General features: G+C 47.8%; 2 protein-coding genes across 2 annotated transcripts in view; one reads left to right on the top strand and one right to left on the bottom strand.

Annotated features, from left to right (window-relative positions):
* The first annotated feature begins 2,867 nt into the window (after positions 1-2,867).
* On the top strand, positions 2,868-15,649 carry ANKRD40 (ankyrin repeat domain 40). Its single transcript, XM_059997629.1, has 5 exons — positions 2,868-3,019; positions 7,895-8,043; positions 8,626-9,111; positions 12,101-12,282; positions 12,888-15,649. The coding sequence occupies exons 1-5, from the start codon at positions 2,886-2,888 to the stop codon at positions 13,032-13,034; spliced, it is 1,098 nt and encodes a 365-aa protein (XP_059853612.1). The 5' UTR covers positions 2,868-2,885; the 3' UTR covers positions 13,035-15,649.
* Positions 15,650-16,944: 1,295 nt separating this feature from the next.
* Positions 16,945-24,714, bottom strand: part of ABCC3 (ATP binding cassette subfamily C member 3) — a 43,888-nt gene continuing 36,118 nt past the window's right edge. Inside the window, exons 27-31 of the mRNA XM_059997627.1 lie at positions 24,092-24,238; positions 23,784-23,942; positions 23,029-23,195; positions 20,413-20,607; positions 16,945-18,057 (exon numbers count right to left, since the gene is read on the bottom strand). Of these exons, the coding sequence (XP_059853610.1) occupies positions 17,949-18,057; positions 20,413-20,607; positions 23,029-23,195; positions 23,784-23,942; positions 24,092-24,238 (777 nt within the window). The 3' untranslated portion in view covers positions 16,945-17,948. The remainder of the gene's footprint in view (positions 18,058-20,412; positions 20,608-23,028; positions 23,196-23,783; positions 23,943-24,091; positions 24,239-24,714) is intronic.

The following is a 24,714-nucleotide window of genomic DNA, read 5'->3' as shown; positions in this document are numbered from 1 at the left end:
ATCTTTCTCCTATTCTCGTCAGGTCTTTTAAAAGACTCACTTAGGGAATTCCCTGATGGTCCAGTGGTTAGAGCTCTGCACTTCTACGGTGGGGGGCGGGGAGTGGGGGATGGCAGGCAGGGCTCAATCCCTGGTCAGGCAACTAAAATCTTGCAAGCTGGGTCTTGAGGCAAATCAATCAATCAATCAATCAATCAATCAATCAATCACTTAAATGATTTCCATAAAATAGGTAACAGGCTCACAAAACCTCTTGAGACCTAAATTCCTTTCCACTCAAAAAACAAACAAACAAACAACAAAAGTTAAACCATACATTTTGTGTGTAAAGGTTGTTCAACTAAAGGAATAAATGTCTGTTAATTTCCTTTTCCTTTTTTTTTTCCGGTACGCAGGCCTCTCACTGTTGTGGACTCTCCCATTGCGGAGCACAGGCTCCAGAAGCGCAGGCTCAGCGGCCATGGCTCATGGGCCCAGCTGCTCCGCAGCATGTGGGATCCTCCCGGACCAGGGCACGAACCCGTGTCCCCTGTATCGGCAGGCAGACTCTCAACCACTGCGGCACCAGGGAAGCCCTTCTTTTCCTTTTTTTGGCTGCCCCACTCAGCTTGTGGGATCTTAGTTCCCCGACCAGGGATCAAACCCGGGGCCCAACTGGCAGTGAAGGTGCCAAGTCCTAACCACTGGACCACCAGGGAATTCCCTAAATTTTAAAAAATAAAAAATAAATAAGGGACTTCCCTGGTGGTCCAGTGGGTAAGACTCCGCAATCCCAATGCAGGGGGCCCAGGTTCGATCCCTGGTCGGGGAACTAGATCCCACATGCATGCCGTAACTAAGAGTTCGCATGCTACAGCTAAAGATCCCGCATGCTGCAATGAAGATCCCGTGTGCCGCAACTAAGACCCAGTGCAGCCAAATAAGTAAAATTTTTTGTAAAAATAAATTTATTTATTTATTTTTGGCTGCATTGGGTGTTCGTTGCTGTGTGCGGGCTTTCTCTAGTTGTGGCAAGCGGGGGCTACTCGTAGTTGCGGTGCACGGGCTTCTCACGGCGGTGGCTTCTCTTGTCACGGAGCACGGGCTCTAGGCGCACGGGCTTCAGTAGTTGTGGCACCTGGGCTCAGTAGTTGTGGCTTGCGGGCTCTAGAGTGCAGACTCAGTAGTTGTGGCACACGGACTTAGTTGCTCCGTGCCACGTGGGATCTTCCTAGACCAGGGCTCGAACCTGTGTCCCCAGCATCAGCAGGCAGATTCTTAACTGTGCCACCAGGGAAGTCCCTAAAATCCTTTGTAAGGAAGGGAAAGTTTACAAATAAATCCTTACCAAGAGAACGCACAGATTTTGATCTGCAGTAACTACCAAGTTTTTTGAACTGCTTTTTTAAAAAAGAGGCCACTACCTACTCCTCTGTCACACAAATTGTGCTAAAGGGCCCAATTCCAGTACTATGTACATCAGCTTCAGATGGAATATCATGCTGGATCTGAGAATTAAAGTTTAAATTGGGGGACAAATAAAAATGTAAGCTCAAGCAGAGTTCCAGTTCACCATAGGATCAATTTAAGTGTGCAGTCAGTTTATATTCAGTACCACCTGGTGTGCACTGTGTGCTGTGTGAATGACTGTATCATAATAAACAGATTTGGGTTTTTCTTAAACAGTAGCAAGAAAAATGCTTGCTGTGCAAATCCTGGGCTGCCCCAAGAGAGGCAAATGAAAACCCCATGCCTAAATTTGTCTCTTCCTATTTTATCTCCTCTCTGCGTTCAGACCTTTCTCTTTTTCACCCCAGGGTTATTCCTTAACCCTTCCGACCCCATCTGCAATCTTCCATCCTGTGCCACATTGGAAGATGTCTCCCGGGCGCCTGGGCTCAGCAAAACAATACTTTTCTTTTTCTCGGGCTGGGTAGTAAGGCAGTGCCAGCCCAGGCTCTGAGCCTCATTAGATTGATTAGGCAAAGAAGTCAGGCAGAATGCTGTTTATACTTTGCACCGTTCCTCTCACCAAAGCCTCTTTGGTGTTCTCTTCTTTCTTTTTTCCTTACATGGCCTTCACGAAGAGTAATTAATTAAGATTTAAAAGCAGTAATAAATCACATTTTATAGACTCTGAGCACAATATATTTTTCCTGAAAGCCAATTTAGAAGAAATCTCTAAAATGAGATGTAAAACAACAGCAATTGAAATAAATAATCGAACTGAAAAGTCCCAAGCACTGTCAAAAGAAGAACCGTGTACTCTATCTCTGCAATAACAGGCATATAATAGGATCGTTTTCAGCCCATTTCCCCATCCTGCCGGGCAAGAGTTGGTTCAGATGAGGAAAAAGAGCCAAACAAACCGGGGTGGGGGTGGGGGGGTGGGGAACACCAGTTATTTTTGATGCCTGGTAAACAGCCTGCGCCAGGGGATAAGGCTTTTCTGGCTCTCAAATACCCATTCTTCCCTTTCCTTGTGTCTGTCCTCCTCCCTGGAAGCTGCGGGGTAGGGAGTTCTAAAAATAGTCCGTGAATCACGGCAGATAATATTGTGCAGCTGTTACATAAACAGCCAGCCCGCGCGGGCGCCGAGGGTAGGAACGGAAAATATCTGGGTCAGGGTTGTCACTCTGAATAGGTTCCCCCGGAGCCGGCCTGCGGGAGGCGCGGCCGGGAGGAGGCTTGGGCCCACGGGCCGGGAACAGCAGGGGAGTGGCGGGCGGCCCTCGGCGGGGTAGCCGAGGCAGCTGGCCGGGCGCGGGCGGCGGCGCGAGCTGGGCGGACGTGCTCCGCGCGGTCTCTCCATGGCGGGGAGCGGGCCGCGGCGTCGGTGGCGCTGACCGGCCGGGACTGGGCGGGCGGGCGGGCGGACCCGGGCGGGGGCCTGGGGCTGAGGGAAGATGAGCGCTCTCCTGGAGCAGAAGGAGCAGCAGGAGAGGCTGCGGGAGGCCGCGGCCTTGGGGGACATTCGGGAGGTGCAGAAACTGGTGGAGAGCGGGGTGGATGTGAACTCCCAAAATGAGGTCAACGGCTGGTAAGTGGGGAGCGGGGGAGGCCTAGGGTCAGAGCACCCGGCCCGGGCGCGACCTCGGCCTAGCGCTGAACCCGACGCCCTCTAAGGCGTGGCCCGGCGCTCCGGGTCAACGAGGCTGTGCGCTCTGGAGGCCAGACCTGGCCCCCTCTGCCTCGGTTAGTCAGCGGAGCGTCGTGTCCAAATCCCGGCCCACGTGGTCCTGCCCCGGCAGCGCCCACCCGAACCCTGGCGCCCGCCGTTCCCCCCTCCCCACCCCTAACGTCACCCTAATTTGATGCTCACCCCAGTTCTAGTCTGGAATTACTATGAAGAGCACGTCTGTGCAGAGCAAAAAGCATAAGCAACTGAGGAAATGTGGATCTTATAAAGTAGCACGATTTCTTTTCCCAAGACTAGGGGAAAAAATCACTTGCATCCCTATTCTGCTTCTCTGTTGTCTCACTGCAGCAGTGATTTGCTACTACCTAGCTGCCTGTTGCAGGAAGACCCATTCATTTATCCTATGGAGTGTTTGCTTTGTTTTCTTACAACAGTTTCAAACATGGGACTTCAGATGCCTGCATGCAGTTGAGTCCTTTCCAACTAAATAAGGCATCTCATTTTATGATGTGCTGGTGGTCAAGTTTTAAGTTACTGAATGTGGTATTATTCTGCTCTCTTCACATTTAAATTTTAATTTTTTATTTGATCCAGGTAATGCTTAACCAACCTATATTGCTAGCTGAGAGTTAAAGTGAGTTTGCAAATGTTTTATTTTTTAAGGTGGAATCATACAGTTTGAAACTAAAAGGGACATTGGAGATGGGTTCAACTTCAGAGAATAACCTGCCCGAGGTCACACAACTATTAATATAAAAGCCAGGACTGGAGTCGCAGTTTCCCGACTTCCTCACAAATCTATCTACGAACTTACCCTAAGGAAAACAGCCTGCGTAGCTGTCCAGAAAGCGAGGAAACAGTAGAAACTGCTTTTTTGTTTTGTTTAAAAGTGTTTGCAAACTAGCTTGCTTTTCTCTGTGTGTGCCATTTCTAGGATTGCTGTGTGGTTCACAAGCTGTGAATCATTGTTTCGGCACTGGGAGGCAGTGTTGTGTAGAAGAATAAGCCTGGTCTTTCCTGCAGGTTCTTCTCCATTCCTGCTTAGATATACAACCTTGCCCGAGTCACTTCATTTTCCAGTTATTTCAGAAGAGTGTTGTGAGCATTTACGGAGATGCAGCATGATATAAACAGCTAACATTTATTGAGCTTGCTCCGTAGTGCAAACAAGCGTCCAGGTGCTTTATGTGTATTATCTCATTCACAACTACTCAGGGACATAGCTATTGTTATCCTCTCCATTTTGTAGGTGAGGATACTGAAGCCCAGAAAGATTAAGTAATTTTCCCAAGGTCACAGAGTTTACAGTAACTGATGGAGCTGGGAAACAAACCCAGCATCTGCCTCCAAACCAAACTTCCTCTTTTTTTTTTTTTTGGCCACACCCAACGGCATGTGGGATCTAAGTTCCCCGACCAGGGATCGAACCCACACCCCCTGCAGTGGAAACATGGAGTCTTAACCACCGGACCCCCAGGGAAGCCCCCAAACCATACTTTCTTAACCACATAGTAGGTGCTCAGTGAACGTAAGTTGGTGGAACTATGAAGAGACTTTCATAGATTTAATTGGGGGAAGATGTCTAATAGGACTTCAAATGCAACATGCCCAGGGTTGAGTTCCTGGTCGCCCTAATTGTCCCCAGCCTGCTCCTGAGTCCTCATCTCAGCATCTGAGGTGCACAGGCCAGAACCTTTGGTGCCCTCCTTGCCTTCTGTCTTTCCCTCACACCCCACATCCAGTCAAGCCGCTAATCCTGCCAGCTCCACTGGCAGCGGTGTAGTTAGCATCTGACCATTTCTCACTAGCTCTACCACTACACCTCTGGTGCAAAGCCACCATCATTCCATCACTTGGATTAATGCAGTAGCCTCCTAACTAGTCCTTCTACCCTACATCTTTTCTCAGCACAGCAGCCAGAGGGATCTTTTCTCAGCACAGCAGCCAGTCAGATCATTTCATTCTGCTCAAAACCCTTTAATAGCTCCCGTCTCATGTTGGGTAAAAGCCCACAGGGTCCTACAGTTTCGACTCCTTGTCCCTGCATCCTCTGTCTTTACCTCTAAGCCTCACCTCCGGCTTTACCCCCTTGCCCCCTTCATTCTGCTCTCCTGGCCTCCTTGCTTTTCCTGAAAACACCAGGCACAATGTTGATTCAAGGCCTTTGTGTTTTCTCTTCCCGTTATTTAAAATGCTTTTGTCCCCTCACCTCCTTCAGGTCTTAGCTTAGACGTCCCCTTAATGAGTCTTTCCTTGGCCCTCAATTTAAAATTGAGCCATGCCCCTTCCCTGTCTCTGGCATTTCCTAATCCCTTTCCTCTCTTTATTGTCCTTGTAATACAGTCTCTGTGTACCATAGTGTTTTGCTTAGTTGCTGACTGCCTCAGTTTTCTCATCTGTAAAGTGGGAGAACGTTGATAATAGTAGGTTGTTTAGAGGATTAAATGGGTTGTTTAGAGGATTAAATGAATTAATATATGTAAAACTTTTAGAACAGTGTTCCGCATGTAAAACATGTCTGTGTTAACTATTTTTTTCTTTTTTAACTATTATTTTTTTATTAAGCAGTGTGCTGGGTAATGGGATATAAAGGTTATCCTCAAAAAACATAGTCAGCAGCATAGAAAAGCAGAATGGTTACTGCTTTCAATTCTTAGCTGCTCAGTAACCACAATTTCTGCACAAATGAAATTTGTGCCTCTGGTCTGAAATACTTCCCAGCACTGAAAGGATGCCCAGTGCCTCTGGTCTGAAATACTTCCCAGCACTGATAGGCTATTCTGACTGCAAATTTAAAGCTTAAAGAGTTCACGTTCAAAGATAGAGCTCCCACATCAATTGTACTTCAAGTGTCATGCATACCCCTTTGCTTTAAGGAACAAGTATAATAGCTCAGGAAGAAGTTGAAAATATTGCCTGGCTACAGTGCCTGTCAGTTCTGGCCACCCAGAGCTGCACAGGTCTGGACTATAAATGATGATCACTCAGGGTACAGGGCTGTGGGGGACGTGCTGTGTTGACTTAACTCCACTTTACATGGTGATGCTTTAGCTAGCTGGTTTGTCCCCAAGTGTCTCAGATCCACTGGCAGTATATTTCTTCCTTCACTCTCAAGCTTGTCGTGAACAAGTGATTTACTACTAGCAAGTGAGCACTTTATTTCCAAAAGGGAACATATTTTTCTCATCATGCTCCATTCATTTTTGAGTGCTTGCTTATCATTATAATTATTCATTTTCAGGCTTTCAAGACATCCACACACAAACACACTCTCAGCTGTAGTTTGGCCAGAATCAAGGATATGTGGGATCCTTCTATTCCAAGTAATGCCCACCGTGTCCTTGGTTCACTCATTCAGCAAATATTAAGTACCTGTATATTCAAGCAGATACTTCCTTACCCTCACACAGAGCTTATATTTTAGAAGTCCATATCAAGACTCTTCCCTTATTTTCCCCAAATTGGCATTCTTTTCATCATAGAGTACCTTTTAAAGACATCTGGATAATCTAATTCTAATGGGTAATAGTTTGGAATGTCAAATATCACTCTGAAACATCAGTGGAGTTGCTCCCAGTCAGCCAGACAAGCTGGCTTTCTGTAAGTCATAAATATTAAGGTGCCCAGGGCAAATCAGCTTTTTCCTGGAACCAAATGTACTTTCTAGATAGTTATATTTCTCAGGTGGGTGACCTAATCCTCAGTATTGAACTTATGTTCTATTCTTTACCATATTTATATTCGTCTATAAGCTCTGAAGATATTTATCTCAGTTCAATTAGAGAGTTGGTGAGTGAGGACATTTCAAAACGGGAGAAAAGTAATTTCCTTCCATAATAACATTCAGGTTTGGCAACTGGGGATGAATTTCGTAGCTCTATTAAGTTGGAGTATTGGCTAGCATGTTATTCTGTTTCTGTGCAGTGTTAAGATAATAGCTCTTTAGAGTGTGCATAATCCCTTCCTGTGTGTACAATAGTAAATAATTAGTTTTACTTAAATAAGTCTAATACTTCAGAAGAGTTCTCAAAACTTTTGGCTGTTGATGTACATTTTTGAAGTGCTTTAGGAATTAAAGTACGTGTGTAGTGCCTTAAACACAAGGCATGGCACATGTACTTTAATTCCTAAAGCACTTGAAAAATGTAGCCTTCTGGAGAGAGCTAGAGAAGTGAACTCTTAAAAATGGAAATTTGGAAATCCTTTGTGTGTGTGTGTGAAGGAGAGAAAAGGAAAGAGGAAAAGAGTAACTGAGATTCAGACAGGAATCTGCTGTAGTAATAATTTTAGTGGCAGAGCAAGCTGCCGATGAGAGATGGTTAGTAGCCTGATAATATTTAATCTTCAAGTGACATTTGGTGCATATGAAGCAAGTTTCCATAGTCTCTTAAAAGGAATATGGCCATGTAAAAATATATTTTAAAGAGACTGGTACAATCTAATGAGCGACACTGATAGAGTGAACACACAGGATATCAGTAGAGTTATCTAGCCAGCCAGGCAGCCAGCCTTCTGAAAGCCATTGAAATAAAGCTCCGAGGATAAATCAGCTTTTCCCAAGGGCCAGAAATGAAACTGAAAAATAAATTTTAAGCATATTAAATATTTCGATCATCTGCTTTCTGAAAAGAGAAGTTAAGATTACCAGCCTGATTTTCTGGTTCTAGCTGAACTCTAACACGCTTGTATGTATTTATTTACTGGTGTGTAGAATTTGAAATCCCAAATCACCTCTCCACTTTTTAAATCACTCTTTTTTTCTTTTCTTTGCCGTAGGACCTGTTTACACTGGGCATGTAAACGCAACCATGGTCAGGTGGTCTCTTACTTGTTAAAATCGGGAGCTGACAAAGAGATTCTTACCACAAAGGGAGAAATGCCAGTCCAATTAACATCAAGGAGAGAAATTAGGAAGATTATGGGAGGTGAGTCTGTGTTTTGAGGCAACTTTTGATTTTGTCAACCTAATTTAAGACTTATGGTATTATTGTATATATTCTTTTTTTTTTTTTTTTTTTTTTCCTGCGGTACGCTGGCCTCTCACTATTGTGGCCTCTCCCGTTGCGGAGCACAGGCCCCGGATGCGCAGGCTCAGCTGCCATGGCTCACGGGCCCAGCCGCTCCGCGGCATGTGGGATCCTCCCGGACCGGGGCACGAACCCGTGTCCCCTGCATCGGCAGGCGGACTCTCAACCACTGCGCCACCAGGGAAGCCCTATTGTATATATTCTTGATGCCAAACAGCCAATCTGTTTGTATCTAAAAACAAGATAGTCTTAACTGTGCCAAGATAATTATTCCATACTGTTTCTGGAAAGGTAGGCATTATAAAGTTTTGGTTTTTTATCTGTAAACTTTAAGGTGATAAAAATGGTAACGATAAACGTGCAGTAAACACTGATCAAAATATTTGTTGTATACCAAAGGACACTAGCTTTCACAAGATACTCTTTACTTTGTAATTTTTAAAGGGCTATGTAAATGTTCTGTGTTTCCGTCTTTTTAAGTGGAAGATGATGATGATAACCATGACGACCTCCCTCAGCTGAAGAAGGAGTCAGAGCTGCCCTTTGTTCCGAACTATTTGGCCAACCCAGCCTTCCCTTTCATCTATACCCCTGGGTCGGAGGATTCAGCCCAGCTGCAGAATGGGGGCCCCTCCACACCTCCTGCATCACCCCCTGCAGATGGCTCACCTCCATTGCTGCCCCCTGGGGAACCTCCCCTGCTTGGGGCCTTTCCACGGGACCACACCTCTTTGGCACTGGTTCAGAATGGGGATGTGTCTGCCCCATCTGCCATACTCAGAACACCAGAAAGCACAAAACCGGGTCCTGTTTGTCAGCCACCGGTGAGTCAGAGTCGCTCCCTGTTCTCTTCTGTCCCGTCCAAGCCACCAATGTCTCTGGAGCCTCAAAATGGGACGTATGCAGGACCAGCGCCAGCATTCCAGCCATTTTTCTTCACCGGAGCATTTCCATTTAATATGCAAGGTAACCTCTCATCAGCAAACAGCCTCTGCAACAGGGTGGGTGGTGTCCAGAGGTCTAGTGCTTTACTTCCTGGTTTTCTGAGGAATGGGGGTGGGATTTATTTATTTTGCATCTGATTATAGACTTACAGAAAAGTTGCAAGACTAGTATAAGGAACTCTCTTTACTCAGATTTACAAGTTATCTTTTGCCCTTTTACCCTGAACTACTTAAGTGTGTTTTTCTTAAGAACAAGGATAGTCTCTTACATAATCACCATATAATGAGAAGATTTAGATCCCACATGCCGTGGAGTGGCTGGGCCCGTGAGCCGTGGCTGCTGAGCCTGTGCGTCCTGCAACGGGAGAGGCCACAACAGTGACAGGCCCGCGTACCGCAAAAAAAAAAAAAAGAAAAAAGAAAATATAACCTTGACCTAAAACTATTCTCTAACCCATAGTTTATATTTAAATTTTTGTCAGCTGTGTCAGCAATGCCCTTTGTGGCTATCTTCACTCCCTCTACTCCTGCCCGCCTCCCAGGATCAACCATTGCATTTGCCTATCATGTTGTTATAGTCTCCTTTAATCTGAAGCATTTCCTCAGCCTTTAGCTATCACTTTAGACCTCAGATTTTTGAAGAGTCCAGGCCAGTTATTTTGTAGAATATGATTTCCTTTCATTTTTTTCTCTGTTTATTAGGTGGTATTCTACTATAAAGAAGGGCTTTCCCTTCTCCTCCATTTGAACTCACTGATTCTTATTTTATTTATTGGGTTATAATGCATTAGTATCATTATTTTGATGTTCAAATTATGCCAGATTTATCCAGAGGGAGCCCCTTGGAGCTTGTTCTTGTGTCTCTTGGACATGCCCATCATTCTTGGAGCACTTCCTTACTTTGTGGTACAGCAAGATGTTTCAGGCTCCCTAGTATAACTTTCCCCGCCCCAGCCTTGGAATCAGCTGTTTCTCCAAGGACCCCTGGTTCTTTCTGGTGGAGAATGGTATTCAGGAACCAGAACGTGAACACTAGGTGTGCTCACTGCTGCTAGCATCATTTCTTCTAGGCTCACTCAGAGGACCGAGTTAGAATAGAAAGGAAAAAGCAAGCAAACAATAAAGAGCAATTGAATGATGAAAGGAAAGATATAAAGTAAAGATGCATGTACCTAGGAACATGACTTCAAAGCATTCTAGGTTCTCATTTAATTGTTACAGCAAACTCATCAACTGGGTATTATTATTTACATTTAATTTAATTAATTTATTTATTTTGGCCTCCCCGCACAACTTGCAGAATCTTAGTTCCCCAACCAGGGATTGAACCTGGGCCCTGGCAGTGAAAGCGACGAGTCCTAACCACTGGACCACCAGTGAATTCCCATTATGTACATTTTATTTATTTATTTTTTAAGAGTTTTTTTCTTGGCTGCCCTGCGCAGCATGTGGGATCTTAGTTCCCTGACCAGGGATTGAACCTGCGCCCCTTGCATTGGAAGCATGGAGTCTTAACCACTGGACCGCCAGGGAAGTCCCTATGTACATTTTAGAAATGGAGAAACTTAAATGCAGAGAGATTGGTAATTTGCCCAGTATCACATATCTAGTACATGATAGAGCGGGGTTATACGCGTTTGTACCACAGTCATTCAAGGTTCAAAAGGTCACAAAAAGTAGAGTTGAAAGCAGCTCCCACAATTTATGACAAAAGCAACAAACTCTCCTTTGGTATTTTACATCAGCGATCTCCAGCCTTTTTGGCACCAGGGACTGGTTTTGTGGAGGACGGTTTTTCTACAGACTGGTGGGGGGAGGGGGAGAATGGTTCAGGTGGTAATTCGAGCAATGGGGACCCCCAGAGAAGCTTTGCTCCCTTGCTGCTCACCTCCTGCTGTGCAGCCCCGTTCCTAACAGGCCGTGGACCGGTATTGGTCCATGGCCGGGGGTTGGGGACCCCTGTTTTAAATGAAAATTAGAAAATGAACATATGCTTCCTGGATATCAAGCTGCATGCTGACCTGAGAGGATTAGTAACGTTAAAAAAAAGAAAAAAAAAGGCAAGCAAACACAAATATATGTACTTTTTTCTGTATTTCTGTATCTACTTAATCTAGATCTTTTAAAAAAATATTAAAAACTGTAAATTAATCCTAATACCTCCAATTCCAGTCAACACCACAGGGTATAGTCTAGTCTTACCTTTCTTTTTCCATATCAGTAACTCCCTCACTTTCTGTTTTTGAGGACCTGTTACTGTTGTTGTTGATAACAGTGGCCCATGGGTGGCGTGAGGGATTCATATATAAGGAGCAAAGCAGACCCACTAAATGCGCATGGGTGCATGGCTTGGGTCATCGTGGCAGCCAGGCTCAGAATTTAGGAGCAGACTGCTTAGATCCCAGAGCCACGAATAATGCTATTTGTTCACTCTCAAAGCCAAAATTCCTCCCTTATTAAGGTATACTGAATTCAAGTCATAGTTAGACTTTAATTTTTATTAGTAGCTTATCTTTTTGCTCTTGTACTGTCTTTACTGCAAGGATTTTCATATCATAAATATCTTTAGATCCACAATCGTTAAGTCTTTATAGAGTAACTCTTGTACCGTTGTCTTTCCCGTGCCTTCTTTTCACCTCGCTTCCCCTTCCCCTGCTTATGTGTTGTTTGATACCCAACCCATTCTCAAGCCTTTACCTGCTTCGCTCCAGCGGCAGAAGTAAACTGGCCTTCTGTATGGCTGGGATGGTTGTCTGCCGTCTCCCCCTGCCGCCCCTTTACTTTGTGAACCACAGTCTTAGATGTAGGGAGGACAATGCAACTGCACCAGCAGAGCCAGAACTGGGCCTGAGCAAACCGTGCTGTAATATTGTGCTTTGTTTTCTCATTGGGTGGCACAGGCCTTAGCACAGGCCATGATTAAGGGTAACCATCTTCTGGAAAAGGTCTTAAATTACATCGGGTTACTATGCCAGAATCATGCATTAACATTTTTCCCCCCTTTTCCCTAGAGCTGGTACTCAAGGTGAGGATTCAGAACCCATCTCTTCGAGAAAATGATTTCATTGAAATTGAACTGGACAGACAGGAACTCACCTACCAAGAATTGCTCAGAGTGAGTTGCTGTGAGCTGGGTGTTAATCCTGATCAAGTGGAGAAGATCAGAAAGTTACCCAATACTCTGGTAAGAAAGGTAAGAAAGGTCTGTTAAGTGGTTGCTTTTTCCATTTGGAAAATACCCAGCTTCCTCCTTGGGTATGTGAGTCATAGCTGAAGAAACGAGAAGAGAATAGAACAAGAGCAAAGGGTGTTTTTCCATTGAGCTTTCTTTCCTCTACTGGGCCTATAGAGACATTGGCGTTTCTGAAAGTGGTAGGATACCAGAGAGAATGTTCTGAATTTACCATTCACAGGTACCTATTTTTGGTTGTTTCTCTTTAGTGATCTGTAAGGATTACCTTAGTGCACTATCACATGTGCCTTGTGTTTTATAACATAAGAACCAGCCTAAATTATAGTGCAAATCTACATAGATACATGTGTGGTCCTCCCAGCATCTCTGGGTTCCCTGAATGTCAGGCTTCTGGCTTCTCGGGGCCCCTGAGGAAAACATCCCTGCACTGCCTCTCCCTTCGAGGTGTGCTTATCTTGTAGCATCTGCTGTTAAGGCCTTCTACCACTCCAACCCAGTTCACGCTCCTGGGGAATTTCCTGCACTATCACTGGTATCAGCACAGCACACCAAACACATAGAGACAAGCGGCTCCTCTTAATCTGTTTAACCTATTTTTGTTTTAGGACAAAGATGTTGCTCGACTCCAAGATTTCCAGGAGCTGGAACTGGTTCTAATGATAAGTGAAAATAATTTTCTGTTCAGAAATGCTGCATCCACACTGACTGAAAGGCCTTGCTACAACAGGAGAGCTTCAAAACTGACTTACTAATGCAGCAGGGACTTTTATCACTGAGTACTGTGACAGTGTGCATCACCTCTGGGCCAAGGACAAGCCATTGATCTAAATGCCTTGGATGCCCCGGAGGGCCCCTGGTGCCACTGCGTCGGATACACTAACATCGTTCTGCCAAGGTAGGAAGCCCCTGACCCCGAGCAGCGGTGCCACTCTTCCGAGCCTCTTGGTGCACAATAAACCTATTGCTGGAAGCTGTGAACAGCTGAGAAGTGGCCTGGAGAGGCAGAAGCCGACGGTTCTATATCCAGTGTGTTTTTTGTGCAGAATGTAAGAGAGTTGTCTAACAGAAGCTGAGAGAGAGCAGAGCCTATTTCTAGCTAGTCCTGTTGACAGTGCACCCGAAGGGCCGGGAAGCGCTTCTCTTGGTGTTGCATGTTCACGACTCTCCAGAAACGTGAACTAGAGAGGAAAACTGGGGAAAGCACAGGTACTGGACATAGGAATCTTGGTGTGACTTGTGGCTGTGAGGTTTCACATAACATAGTTATAAATGTTACTCAGGTGAAAATTATTTAAGAATACAGTTACCTAATTGTAAATATGCTGTTAACCAAAAGAGCTTCCCCTCCCTGACTTTTTCCATTGTAAACACTCGACTGCTTCTGTCTCTAGATTGCCATTGCCTAGACAGTCATCTCTGCATTAACGCCCCTTCGTGGCCACTAGAGGGCTCTCTAACGCCTTCTAAAAGAGCAACAGCTTTTTTTTTTTTTTTTAACTGAAGCGATCCCTGTCTTCGTGTTTCTGTTTAATTGCACCGAAAGAGAAGAGCACAAACATTGCCAGTCCATGTTCTCCACTTTCATTTTCCACTACAAATGAAAAGCAATTTTCCAGACTGAATCCTTTGCTATTTTAAAGGTTATTGTGGGAAACTGAGCTAAAAGGAGTTAGCATCTTTATTTTTGTATCAAAGATAAAGATTATTTTGAAACTATTGGGATTTTTACACAGCTCTGAAATCTGTTGCTTTTGTAAACAAGTTGTTTGATCTTGGGCATCCTCCACAACCACCACCAACCCACTTAACAAAGTCAGTTGTGAGTCGGCCAGGCTTTGTTCTCAAAACAAACAAATAACCTGATTAAGCTCTTGAGCATGGCATAAGAATTTTTCTAAAGAACGCATTTAAGGATTCTTTTCCTTCCCTTCAGTGTCATTAATGTTAAAAAGAAAAGCTACTGTCTTGTTGAAATAAACAGCTTAACTTTAGAAACAAGAATGAGCACACTTAAACAGGAGAGCAGGGGTTTGAAGCCAGCTGTTGAAGAACATCCCTGCTGTCTTAAGAAGCTTTCTCCCCATAGTGCCTATTGTTTCCAAAGAAACTTAACTTCCTAACTGTGTTAATTTTATTGGAACACTACAGATTGAGAGAGAATGTGCAGAAGATGTCAGTGGAAGAGAATGTTGTGCTAAGCTAATGGCCTCCTGCTGCTGCTTAAATGCTGAGCTGTGGTTGAGGTGTTTTCAAGGCCAGTGTGGAGTCACTCTATTCAGTGACTTAATTGTATTACAGCAATTACCGATGGTGAGTTACTCACCCTTGTGCAGTGTTTGCCTAACAGAGTGTAAAGGTTATTTATTACTCACTTTCTCTGAAGTACTTTAAAGAAGAAACTTCCCTTGTGTTTCAACCAGTCAGAAGATAGTCAGTCCAAACAAACTAACCCTTTTTTTCCCCTTACCTTTGAAAAAAGTTACAATTTACTGATAGTTAAGGCTAGTTTTATCCTGGAATAAATAAATTCAGTATCAATTCATGTCTAAATCATTGGGGTTAATACTCTTCCAGCCATCCAGATCAATTAGAAATTCTTGGAAGCTGTTGAAGCCCCTGGCTGGGAGGTGGCCTACAGAGGAATAGCTCCAGGGCATTTCCCGGGCTTAGAAATGGAGGCCGCGGGAATCTCCAGTGAGAGATGGGCCCTGCCCCGCTCTCTCTTCTCCCTTATAAAGTCCTCTGTGGTCAACTGACTCTTGCGTATGGCAGTGAATTAGACTGCACAGCTGCTGGTAGGTGAGTTTCAAGTCTTAATCTATGCATTCAGAGAAATATTTTTATATGCTTTGTGTAATTTATAACAAGGATTTTTTTTTAGCTTTGTTAACTGTGAATTCGCCCCTCCTCCTCCACTGCATATTTAAAGCATGTGCTCACACTGTGTGTAAACATTCACTGAAGATTTTTCTCTTCGTGAACTGCTGACTGTTCAAGCATAACAAGTATTATTAAAATTAAATATTAACTGACCAAACCCACATTCTTTAATTTTGGCCTCCTAAACAGCACTATACTTCTAATAATACGGGGTTCAAATTGTTGGACAGTTCCAGGGAGAAAACCCTCTGGAGGAAGACTAGGAGGGACCGGGCCCCAGCTGAGCCGCCTCCCTCCGGCTGCTGCGGTGGCGTGCACGCCTGTCAGTGGCACCGGAGACGGATATCTTGTGCGGGGTCTTCCTCTCAGTTCACAGCAGTCAGCTTCATTTCCCCAGAGTAGCTGAGCCAGCTAGATGGAGGCCATCCTCTGTTAACCACATTTTTTGATTATCCTATTTACTTTACACAACTGAGCCTCCCCTTCGGGCTGTCAGCACCTGTCAGGGCCTCAATGAGCTCAGAGGCAAACTCCCAAGACAGGAGAGGAAATACAGCCTTACACCTTCAGATCTTTAGCTGAGAATGATGCCGAATGAATCTGCATTTCTGTTGGTTTGGGGCAGCTAGAGCCTCCCCAGCCAGACGTCATGCCAAATCGGCCCGATAAATCAGGGAGCACAGCAGAGACCTTTTCTTAGCTCCAAGGAGAGGCAGAATAATTTGGGCATTTGTGCTTTCATACTCGCTTTATCACAAGGATGGAAGTCTTCTTCTATGCACTCATAAACATCCTGGGCAGAAACAGCCTGCCAAAAAAATGTGATTAACCTTTAACAAATAGTCCTGCAGCACAGGCTGGCCCGATGCGTATAGAAAAATCAGATCAAAGGAGGCATCTCCACACCTACTGCAAACCATTTAGGGTGGAGGAAAAACAAAAAAACCATCACCCACAACCAGTCACATGATACCAAGAGTAAAGTTTGAAGAAATGAGAGTCAGAGGAGACCAGAAAACTTAGTAAGGTAACAAAGAGAAGAGATCCCTTCCAAATAGAAGGCCATGTGCCAGGTAAATTCTGACCTGCAGAAAAATAAACACTTCATTGGCTTGCTCAAAAAAAGCAAATTTAATTCACTCCCTCATCTCATTGACCAGCCCGGGACTGTCAGGAGAGGGGGCAGCCTCTGGCTGCTCTGTGTTCCAATATTCACCTTCAGCCACAGTGAGGAAGATGCATGACTTGGAGACCTCACTGGTGACGGGGACCTGTCCGGAACAGACTGTTAAAGGGGCGAGGGAATAAAGCACCACGCGTTTCTCATCCCCTAGAGCAGCGGTCCCCAACCTTTTTGGCACCAGGGACTGGTTTCGTGGAAGACAATTTTTCTATGGATGGGGTGGGGGGATGGTTCAGGCGGTTATGCAAGCGATGGGGAGCGATGGAGAGCAGCAGATGAAGCTTTGCTCGCTTGCCCACTGCTTACCTCCTGCCGTGCAGCCCGGTGCCTAACAGGCCATGGAGCGGTACCGGTCCACGGCCCATGGGTTGGGGACCCCTGCCCTAGAGAAGCAGGCGTAGTGGTCTGAGGGATGACATAAATGTGAAGGTGTTCGGGACTTCCCTGGTGGCACAGTGGTTAAGAATCCACCTGCCAATGCAGGGGACACGGGTTCGAGCCCTGGTCTAGGCAGATCCCACATGCCACGGAGCAACGAAGTCCGTGCGCCACAACTACTGAGAGCCTGCGCTCTAGATCCTGCGAGCCACAACTGCTGAGCCCATGTGCCACAGCTACTGAAGCCCGCGCGCCTAGAGCCTGTGCTCCACAACAAGAGAAGCCACCGCAATGAGAAGCCCGCGCACTGCAACGAAGAGTAGCCCCCGCTCGCTGCAACTAGAGAAAGCCTGCGTGCAGCAACGAAGATCCAACGCAGCCAAAAATAAATAAATTTAAAAAATAAAATGAACTTAAAATAAAAATGTGGAGGTGTTCACAGCAGCTTTCCCAGGAGGCCTCGGGTCAGATTTCAGGGGTTTTATTTCTCACCTTTTTACAGTATCTGCACAGCAGCGCAGGAACTACTGGCAATTACCCAGTGAATTTTGGCTGTGAAGACAATATTTCTAGCCAAAAGTTCTTGGGTCTGAAGTTTTCAGATAATTCCAGCCATGTAGATGTGTATAAAGGTAACCTCCATCTCTCCCTCCTTCCTCCCTGCCTCCTCTAAAGGTCCTAGCCCCCAGACCTTGTGAACAGAGAAAGGCTACATTGGGGTGTATGTATTGTTGACACGTAGCTTTATTTTATCAGCGCTCCATTTTTAATGGATCCAGGCCAGCACCCCAGAGTACCAGACTCAGTTCCTAGGGACAGCCTGACCTGGCAGTCTTCTGTTCCAGAAGGAAAAAGCTTTATTAAAAAAGAAAAAACTTCAGAGTAGAAAATATGAAAAATCATGGGGGTAGGGAGGTCATGCCATGAAATGATTGAAAACAGTACAGTGTGGAAATAACACCACATTGGGAATCAGGAGACCTGGGGACTAGTCTGGGCTCTGCCTCAAATTAGCTATGACTTTGGGCATGTTATTTGCCTCTGGGGCTTCACCTCCTCACCTGAAGCATTTAGCATGGTTATCCTGCCAGGCACTTAACAGGGACAAAAACCTGACAAATGCCCCCAGCGTTTGCTATTAAGTCCATTCTGTAGACATATCTGGTGTCCTTAGCCTTCCTGATGAAAACCAGGAATGTCCAGGAAGAAATCCCAGAAATATATTTTAGGCAAGTCCAGCATCTCTGGCCATCCCGTAGAAGATGCCTCTGGCTGCAATGAGGTTGGTTGGAGAATCAAATTCAGCTATTGTCCCTTTGTCCAGGACCAGGACCCTAGCCAAGGAAAAGAAGTGGTCAGGTCTCCATCAGCCCAGATCTGGTTTCATGGTCCAACCCTGCCCTTCTGGGTACCGCTCAGGCCCCGCAGTGACATGCCAACCCTCCCACTTCAGTCAACCCACCCAACACAGTGCTACACCACATATGCACGCTTGCAAGGCTGGTTATTTTAGCCACTCCGTTTGCTGTCCTGGCAGATGAGACAATTTCTGGGATCAAACACAAGGTCCGATTCATCTTTGTTAGTCGGGGCTCCGAAAACCTCCCCTAATGAGCCCTTCCCTTCACCAGGGTCACAGGGCCTGTGTGCTTCCATCTGCTTTGTGCCAACTCAAAAAGGCACACGGCGGGAAACTGGGCTGCAGTGAGGCCGGATGCTGGCATCTGGGGCTTTGGCTGCAAAGCTGGCTGCCGCTGATGGGTGGATCTCCCCCCGCCCACACACACACACAGTCAAGCCTGGGCCTGGGATTAGAATCTCTTGCCAACTAAACACAGGGTGCACCTGGTGCAGGGCCAACAGGCTGGCTCCCAGGGTGAGGCAGGAGCAGAAAGGGCTCTCCCAAGTCCCGGGAGATGCTCCTCAATAAGAGGGCCTGGACTGCACCCACTCTGTTTCCCCACCTATGGGGCTCCCAGAAACGTGTCCTGGGAAGATGTGCGTCTGTGGACATCACAGCCTAGCCACTGCCGAAACTGAAGCCCAGGAGACTGCCCCCCTCGCTTCAGTGGCTTCTCATTGCCCTTAGGGTAAGGACTGAATGCTTTCCCATGGTCCTCAAAATGCAGCAGAGTGAGGCCTCTTTCTCCCTGTCCTCTTGGTTCTACTGCCCCTTCACCCTTTCTACTGCAGCCTCTTGTGCCCTCCTACCTCAGGGCCTTTGCATGTGATGCAGCCTTTTCCTGAAAGGCTGCTGGTGAAAACCATTTTCAGTTAGGCCTGGGAAGAGATCCTCTCAGTCCAGCCCTTTCCCTTGTCTGGACCCAGGGCCCGGGCCTTCCTGCCCACCCTCCCTTCTCCCAGTGGGATCCTGGATGGGAGTGGAGGCGGGGTGGGTGTGGTAGGGATGGAACAGACACTTAGCATCAGGCATTCTCAGCTTGGTTCCCAAGCCCCTGGGAGCTGTGTGGGGAACTTCTGAGAGAGGGTCAAGGTCTGCCCATTGCCCTGTCCATGTATCTCCCCACCTCCCCATGCCCTGCAGGTGTTTGTTTTGTGAATGAAGCCTGCCCTGCAGGTGTTTGTTTTGTGAATGAAGCCCTGTTGATGTACTCCCACTATACTCCTTCAGGATAGATTTGCTGCAGCCTCCTGCCTCTTCCTCACTCTGAGCTCCCGTGTCTCCAGGGGAGCCAGCCTGGCAGGCCAGCACCAGCTGGCTTCCATCAGGCTTCTGAGTCACCCAGCCCCTCCCCTGTCCTCCAGCAGCACACCTTGACATTAGGCACAGTGAGCAAACAGGTCACATTTTTTGCCTTTTGGCTGAGTGAGCTGCCTCCCCAACGAAGCCATAAGATACCATGAGGAAGGCTCCTTCCCTAATCCTTTGAGAAGCTGGTTCTAGTGAGGATTATAAAGGACATTTCCTAGGATCACCTGCACTTTTTTTTTTTTAACATCTTTCTCGGAGTATAATTGCTTTACAACGGTGTGTTAGTTGCTGCTGTATAACAAAGTGAATCAGCTATACATATTCATGTATCCCCATATCTCCTCCCTCTTGCTTCTCCCTCCCACCCCTCCAGTCACCTGCACTTTCAATGCTTTATTTCATTGACTCCTTACAACAACCCTGAGAGAGAGAGAGGTTCATGGAGGTTTTGTGAACGGCCTAATGTCATACAGCAGTCAGCAGCAGAGCCAGGCTTGGGACTCAGCCCTCTGCTTTCCCACAGCAAAGCATCTACTCCGCACGGGACCCAAGCATTGTGCACCTTTCCTCAGTGGCTTCCTGGTCTGTACGTCTACCTCACAGGATGGGAATGAGGCTCAAATGAAGCCATGGCCATGTGGGCATTCTGGAAACAGTGCTCAGGAAGTGACAGGATTTGGCCTGAAGGGTCTGGTTCCCCTCACCTCAGTATTAAGAGGTGGGGGAGAAGTGGCCATGCCTACGGAGCCCCAGTGTGCCCCTTCCCCATGTGTTGGTAACCCCAAAGTGTCCCTTGTGTCTCAGAAAGCATCACTGTGCCCCCGGTGCCCAGATAACCCACACTGTTCTGCGCCCCCCCCAAACCTTAGACGACCCCACGGAGCTCCCATATCCACATATCCAGTAACCTTAATCTGCCAACCACGGCCCAGGCGACCCCACCAGGCCCCTCCCTGCTTGGGTGCCAGTGCCCCACCTGGTGTAGTCCATGATGGTGTTGAGCCGATGTGCGATGGTCAGCACCGTGCAGGGCTCAAACTGGGTGTGGATGGTGGCCTGGATGAGGTCATCCGTCTCCAGGTCGATGGCGGCTGTGGCCTCGTCTAAAACCAGGATGCGACTCTTGCGAAGCAGGGCTCTGGCCAGGCACACGAGCTGCCGCTGGCCCACGCTGAAAATGGGGAAGGCAAGGTATCTCTAGCTGGGTGCCCCCAACCTGACCCCAGGCCTCATTCCCCAAACTGTTTCTGTCTCCACTCCTTCCCAATGGCCCAGGGCTGGCTCTCTGTCTAACCTCTCCCATTTCTGCCTTAGCCCAGGACTCCTGGAACACCGAGTTGAGGTCTGGACACCACAGGGATAATGAGGGGCCTTGCGGGTAGAGCCAGGACTTAACAACATTGTGAAATCCCCAGTCTGTCTCTGGCACCCCTGGTCTCTTCTTCCTGTGCTTTCTTCCCTATCCTCACTCCTCAACCAGTGTCACCGTGTTTCTCTGCTTCTATCTCTCAGTCATTTACACCTTAGTAATAACACACTTAAATGACTCCTCCTGGATATTTGCACACATCATGTTATCTTGCTGAGTCTAATATCGCACAATTTAGTCAGCTTCCGCCCCCACGGGGAATATAGGTCAGGGTTCCGTTGTGGGAACAAGGAAGGGACAGGGCAGAGGAGGCTATGGGGGGTTCCCCGTGTCTGGTCCCTGGGAAGGTGGAGGAGGGGTGGAATGCATACCTTCCACCTCCTGCCTTGGAAGCTGGAGCTAATGAACAAAGAGAGGCTGTGTTCCCAACCACAGAGGCTGCAGCACCCTCCACACCCAGGGACAAATACCTCAGCCCTTCCCGCAGGGGTGAGTCACTACAGCCCGAGTGAAGGCCAGGCTCTCTCCCCGGCCTATTCCCGCAACTAATGAAGGTTTTGGCAGCAGAATGAGCCGCCAGATAGAGCTCAGGGCTGATTTATGGTGGGACTGGCACAGGATATAGGTTATACTTAAAGTGGCTACAAGCTCAGGGAGGGAGGAGGGGAGTGGATTTCTGTCTCAGATCCTGGCGGATGTGGGGACGGAGGGGATGCTCTGGGGAGAGGTGCTCATGGCAAGCCAGGACAGGAGAATGGACCAAAACACAGCTGTGGGGCACAGGGTCTGAAAGCCTAGGCTCGTCCGCCAGCCACCCCCAACACGGCTGTGTAAGTGAAATCCAGGTACTGTGCACATTCATTCCTGCAGGGCTGCCTGGGGAGGCGGGGGCATCCCACCAGTGGCTATGATGCGGCAAGGAAAGTTTTGGGGCAGAAGCTCCCACTTCCCTGAGTCCTTGCCCCACCCCTTGCTAGCTGAGCAGCTTTGGGCAAATAATTTTATCCTCTGGAGCCTCGTTTCTGGCCCACGGGACTGCAGTAAAGATGAAAGGAGACAGTAGAGGCCGAAGTGCCTTGAACACTATTAAGTGCTGAGCAAATGTACAGGTTTTTGGTTTTGTTTTTTTTTTGGAGAAAGTCCAGTCCGTAGGTATGGACCGAGTAGAATAATACAAATAGCTACATTTCTCAGGAGTATATCCAGTCTAAGTGCTTTCCATTTCATCACAATAACCCTAAGACTGCTCTGTCCAAATGATGGCCACTAGCCACAGGTGACTGTTGACCACTTGAAATACGACAAGTCTGAATTGAGATGTGCTGTACGTGTAAAAATACACACGGGATTTTACACTTGAAAAAATGCAAACTGTCCGTAATAGCTTTTGTATCAATTACATGTTGAAATGATATTTTAGATATATTAGGCTACATAAAATACACAATTAAAATTTATTTCATCAGTTTCTTTTTTTTTAATGTGGCTCTTAGACAAATTTTATTTACACCTATGTGGCTCAAAGTATATTTTTATTGGGCGGCATGGTGCTAACAGGTATGGGACTGTTATTATCCCATACTCCTTTCAGAGTAAAGGAAAGCAAGGCACAAAGAGGTTAAGCGGCTTGCTTCAAGTCACACAACTAACATGGGTACAAGTGTCTCAAGCCTTTAGACTCAGTAAGAAGTGGCTCTGGGCCTCCCTGATACGTGGCACAGCGACGGGTGATATAAAGTCTGGGGCTATAAGGAAGCAAAGAAAGGCCCAGAGAGCTCACTTTGCCCACTTCTAAACCACAAACAAAATTGCATCCACCTTGGAAAATATATAAGATTTCTCTAAAGCTCTGTAAGTTTCCTCTTATCTGCTCCACAGGTTCAGTCCACAACCCCTCCTCAGGCCAAGCACAACATTGACAATCTCACAAGAGAGGACCGATTAGGGCTTTGGAATCTGCCAGGCATGTCTTCTCCCAGCTGTGTGACTTTGGCCCTGCCTCAGTTTCTCTGGAGCTTGTGTGAGGAGTCAGTGAAGTAGTGCACAGTGCCTGGCACACAGAATATGCTCAATGCAAGACAGTGCCCCCTGAGTTCACTCTGGCTGAGATGGGGGTGGGAGGGCAGGAGGCGGCTGGCCTGGATTTGGTGTCGTTTGATGCTAGACCCTCTATAGCGCTGCAGAGTGCTATTCCTGACCCACCCACCCACTCCCAGCTGTTACCTGAGGTTCTCCCCGCCCTCGGAGCACTGGAAGTCCAGGCCTGCCGGCTGGGAGCTCACAAACGTGTGCAGGTGGGACAGCTCCAAGGCTCGCCACATGTCTTCCTCCGAGTAATTGCCGAAGGGGTCCAGGTTCATGCGCAGGGTCCCCGAGAACAAGATGGGGTCCTGGGGACAAAGCAAGGCCTCAGAGGGAGGCAGCTCAGGCCCCCTAGAGAGCCATGGGCCCCGAGGCCAGGGAACAAGAAAGGGGTTGAGGTGGCGGCATTCCCACTCTGACCCCAGCCCTCCAGGAGGGAGGCAATGGCCAAGGAGATAGAAAAACGCCTGTGGGGAAGTGATAAACCTCAGCTTTGCCAACCCAAAGTCCTCCACTAAGGCAGAAACCTGAACCGCTAACCTGACCCCAAAGTGTCCAGTCAGAAGAAAAAAATACCCCAGAGGAGTCAGAAAAAGTGAAATGTAATTCAGAGCTGTGAAACCAGGAGGCCAGGATAGAAGGCCTCTGGGGTGGGCTGTGTGGAGGGGCCTGTTGTTCTGCTGGTCCAAGAGGTCAGAGGACAGGGTCTTATAGGGCAGGAGACATCTGACCCTTCCAGACCCACGATGGGGGGCCGCTCTGTGGCTCTGCTCCTGCTGTCCTGCTCTCCAGCCTCCCAGAGAGGGGTCCCAGTCTTGAACTCCAAGCTACAGAACGGGGTGGGACCTGCCGCCAGAGTCACAGGTCAGTGTGGCCAGGCCACACCAGGCTGCTACCTGGGGGATGATGGTCAGCTGAGAACGCAGGTCATGGAGCCCGATGTCGGCCACGTTGAGGCCGTCGATGAGGATGTCGCCTTCCGTGGCTTCCAGGATGCGGAACAGGCAGAGGGTCATGGACGATTTGCCAGCCCCAGTGCGGCCCACGATCCCCACCTGGAGGCAGTGGGGGGTCGTCAGGGGGAGGCTGGGGTTTAGCGGGGCTGTTGCCAGGACTTCCCTGGGAGGCCAAGCAGACCCTTGGGCTGGGCCCCTGCCATCCCACAGACCCACGCTCCCCAGGGAAAAACCCGCCCCACACGCACCTTCTCGCCACCTCGCACTTGTAGACTCAGGTCCTTCAGCACCAGCTCCAGGCCGGGCCGGTAGCGCACAGAGTAATTCCGGAACTCCACCTCACCCTGCAGTGGCCAGCCCACTGGTGGGCGGCTGCCCTCCACCACCCAGGGGGCCTGGCCACCGGGGGAAGACAGGATCCTCATCATGGGGGGCACCTCTTCCCCAGCCCAGCCATCTCCCAACTTTGGTCTCCCTCCCTCCCCAGGCCCCTGCCATCCTCACCCACTAGGGACCCTGGTGGGGAGGTCCTGGTGCTCATGTGACCCAACCTTGTGGTTCAATGTCTCTTTATCCCTCTGACATTATTCCCCACAGAGCTTTGCTCTCCCCATTCCCCTGTGCCCCACGGCCATAAGCGGCCCCTCCCACCTGCCCTCGCTCCCCCTTTCACCATTTATTATTGAGTGGCTACTCCGTGACAGGTAGTGGGGTCAACAATGGTAAACAAGACAAAGTCCTTGTCCCCACGAGGCTTACATCCGAGTCTAGGGGGCCATACTGTTGACAAATAAGTAAGTCTACATAATGTCAGATGGTGATGAGTGTGGATAAGTGCCTGGTGTTGCTATTCTGTACAGGGTGGTCAGGG

This window comes from Delphinus delphis, chromosome 19, assembly GCF_949987515.2.
Source record: "Delphinus delphis chromosome 19, mDelDel1.2, whole genome shotgun sequence".
Classification (NCBI taxonomy): domain Eukaryota; kingdom Metazoa; phylum Chordata; class Mammalia; order Artiodactyla; family Delphinidae; genus Delphinus; species Delphinus delphis.
Note: the sequence above shows the minus strand (reverse complement) of the source record. Positions and strands in the feature narration are given on the sequence as shown.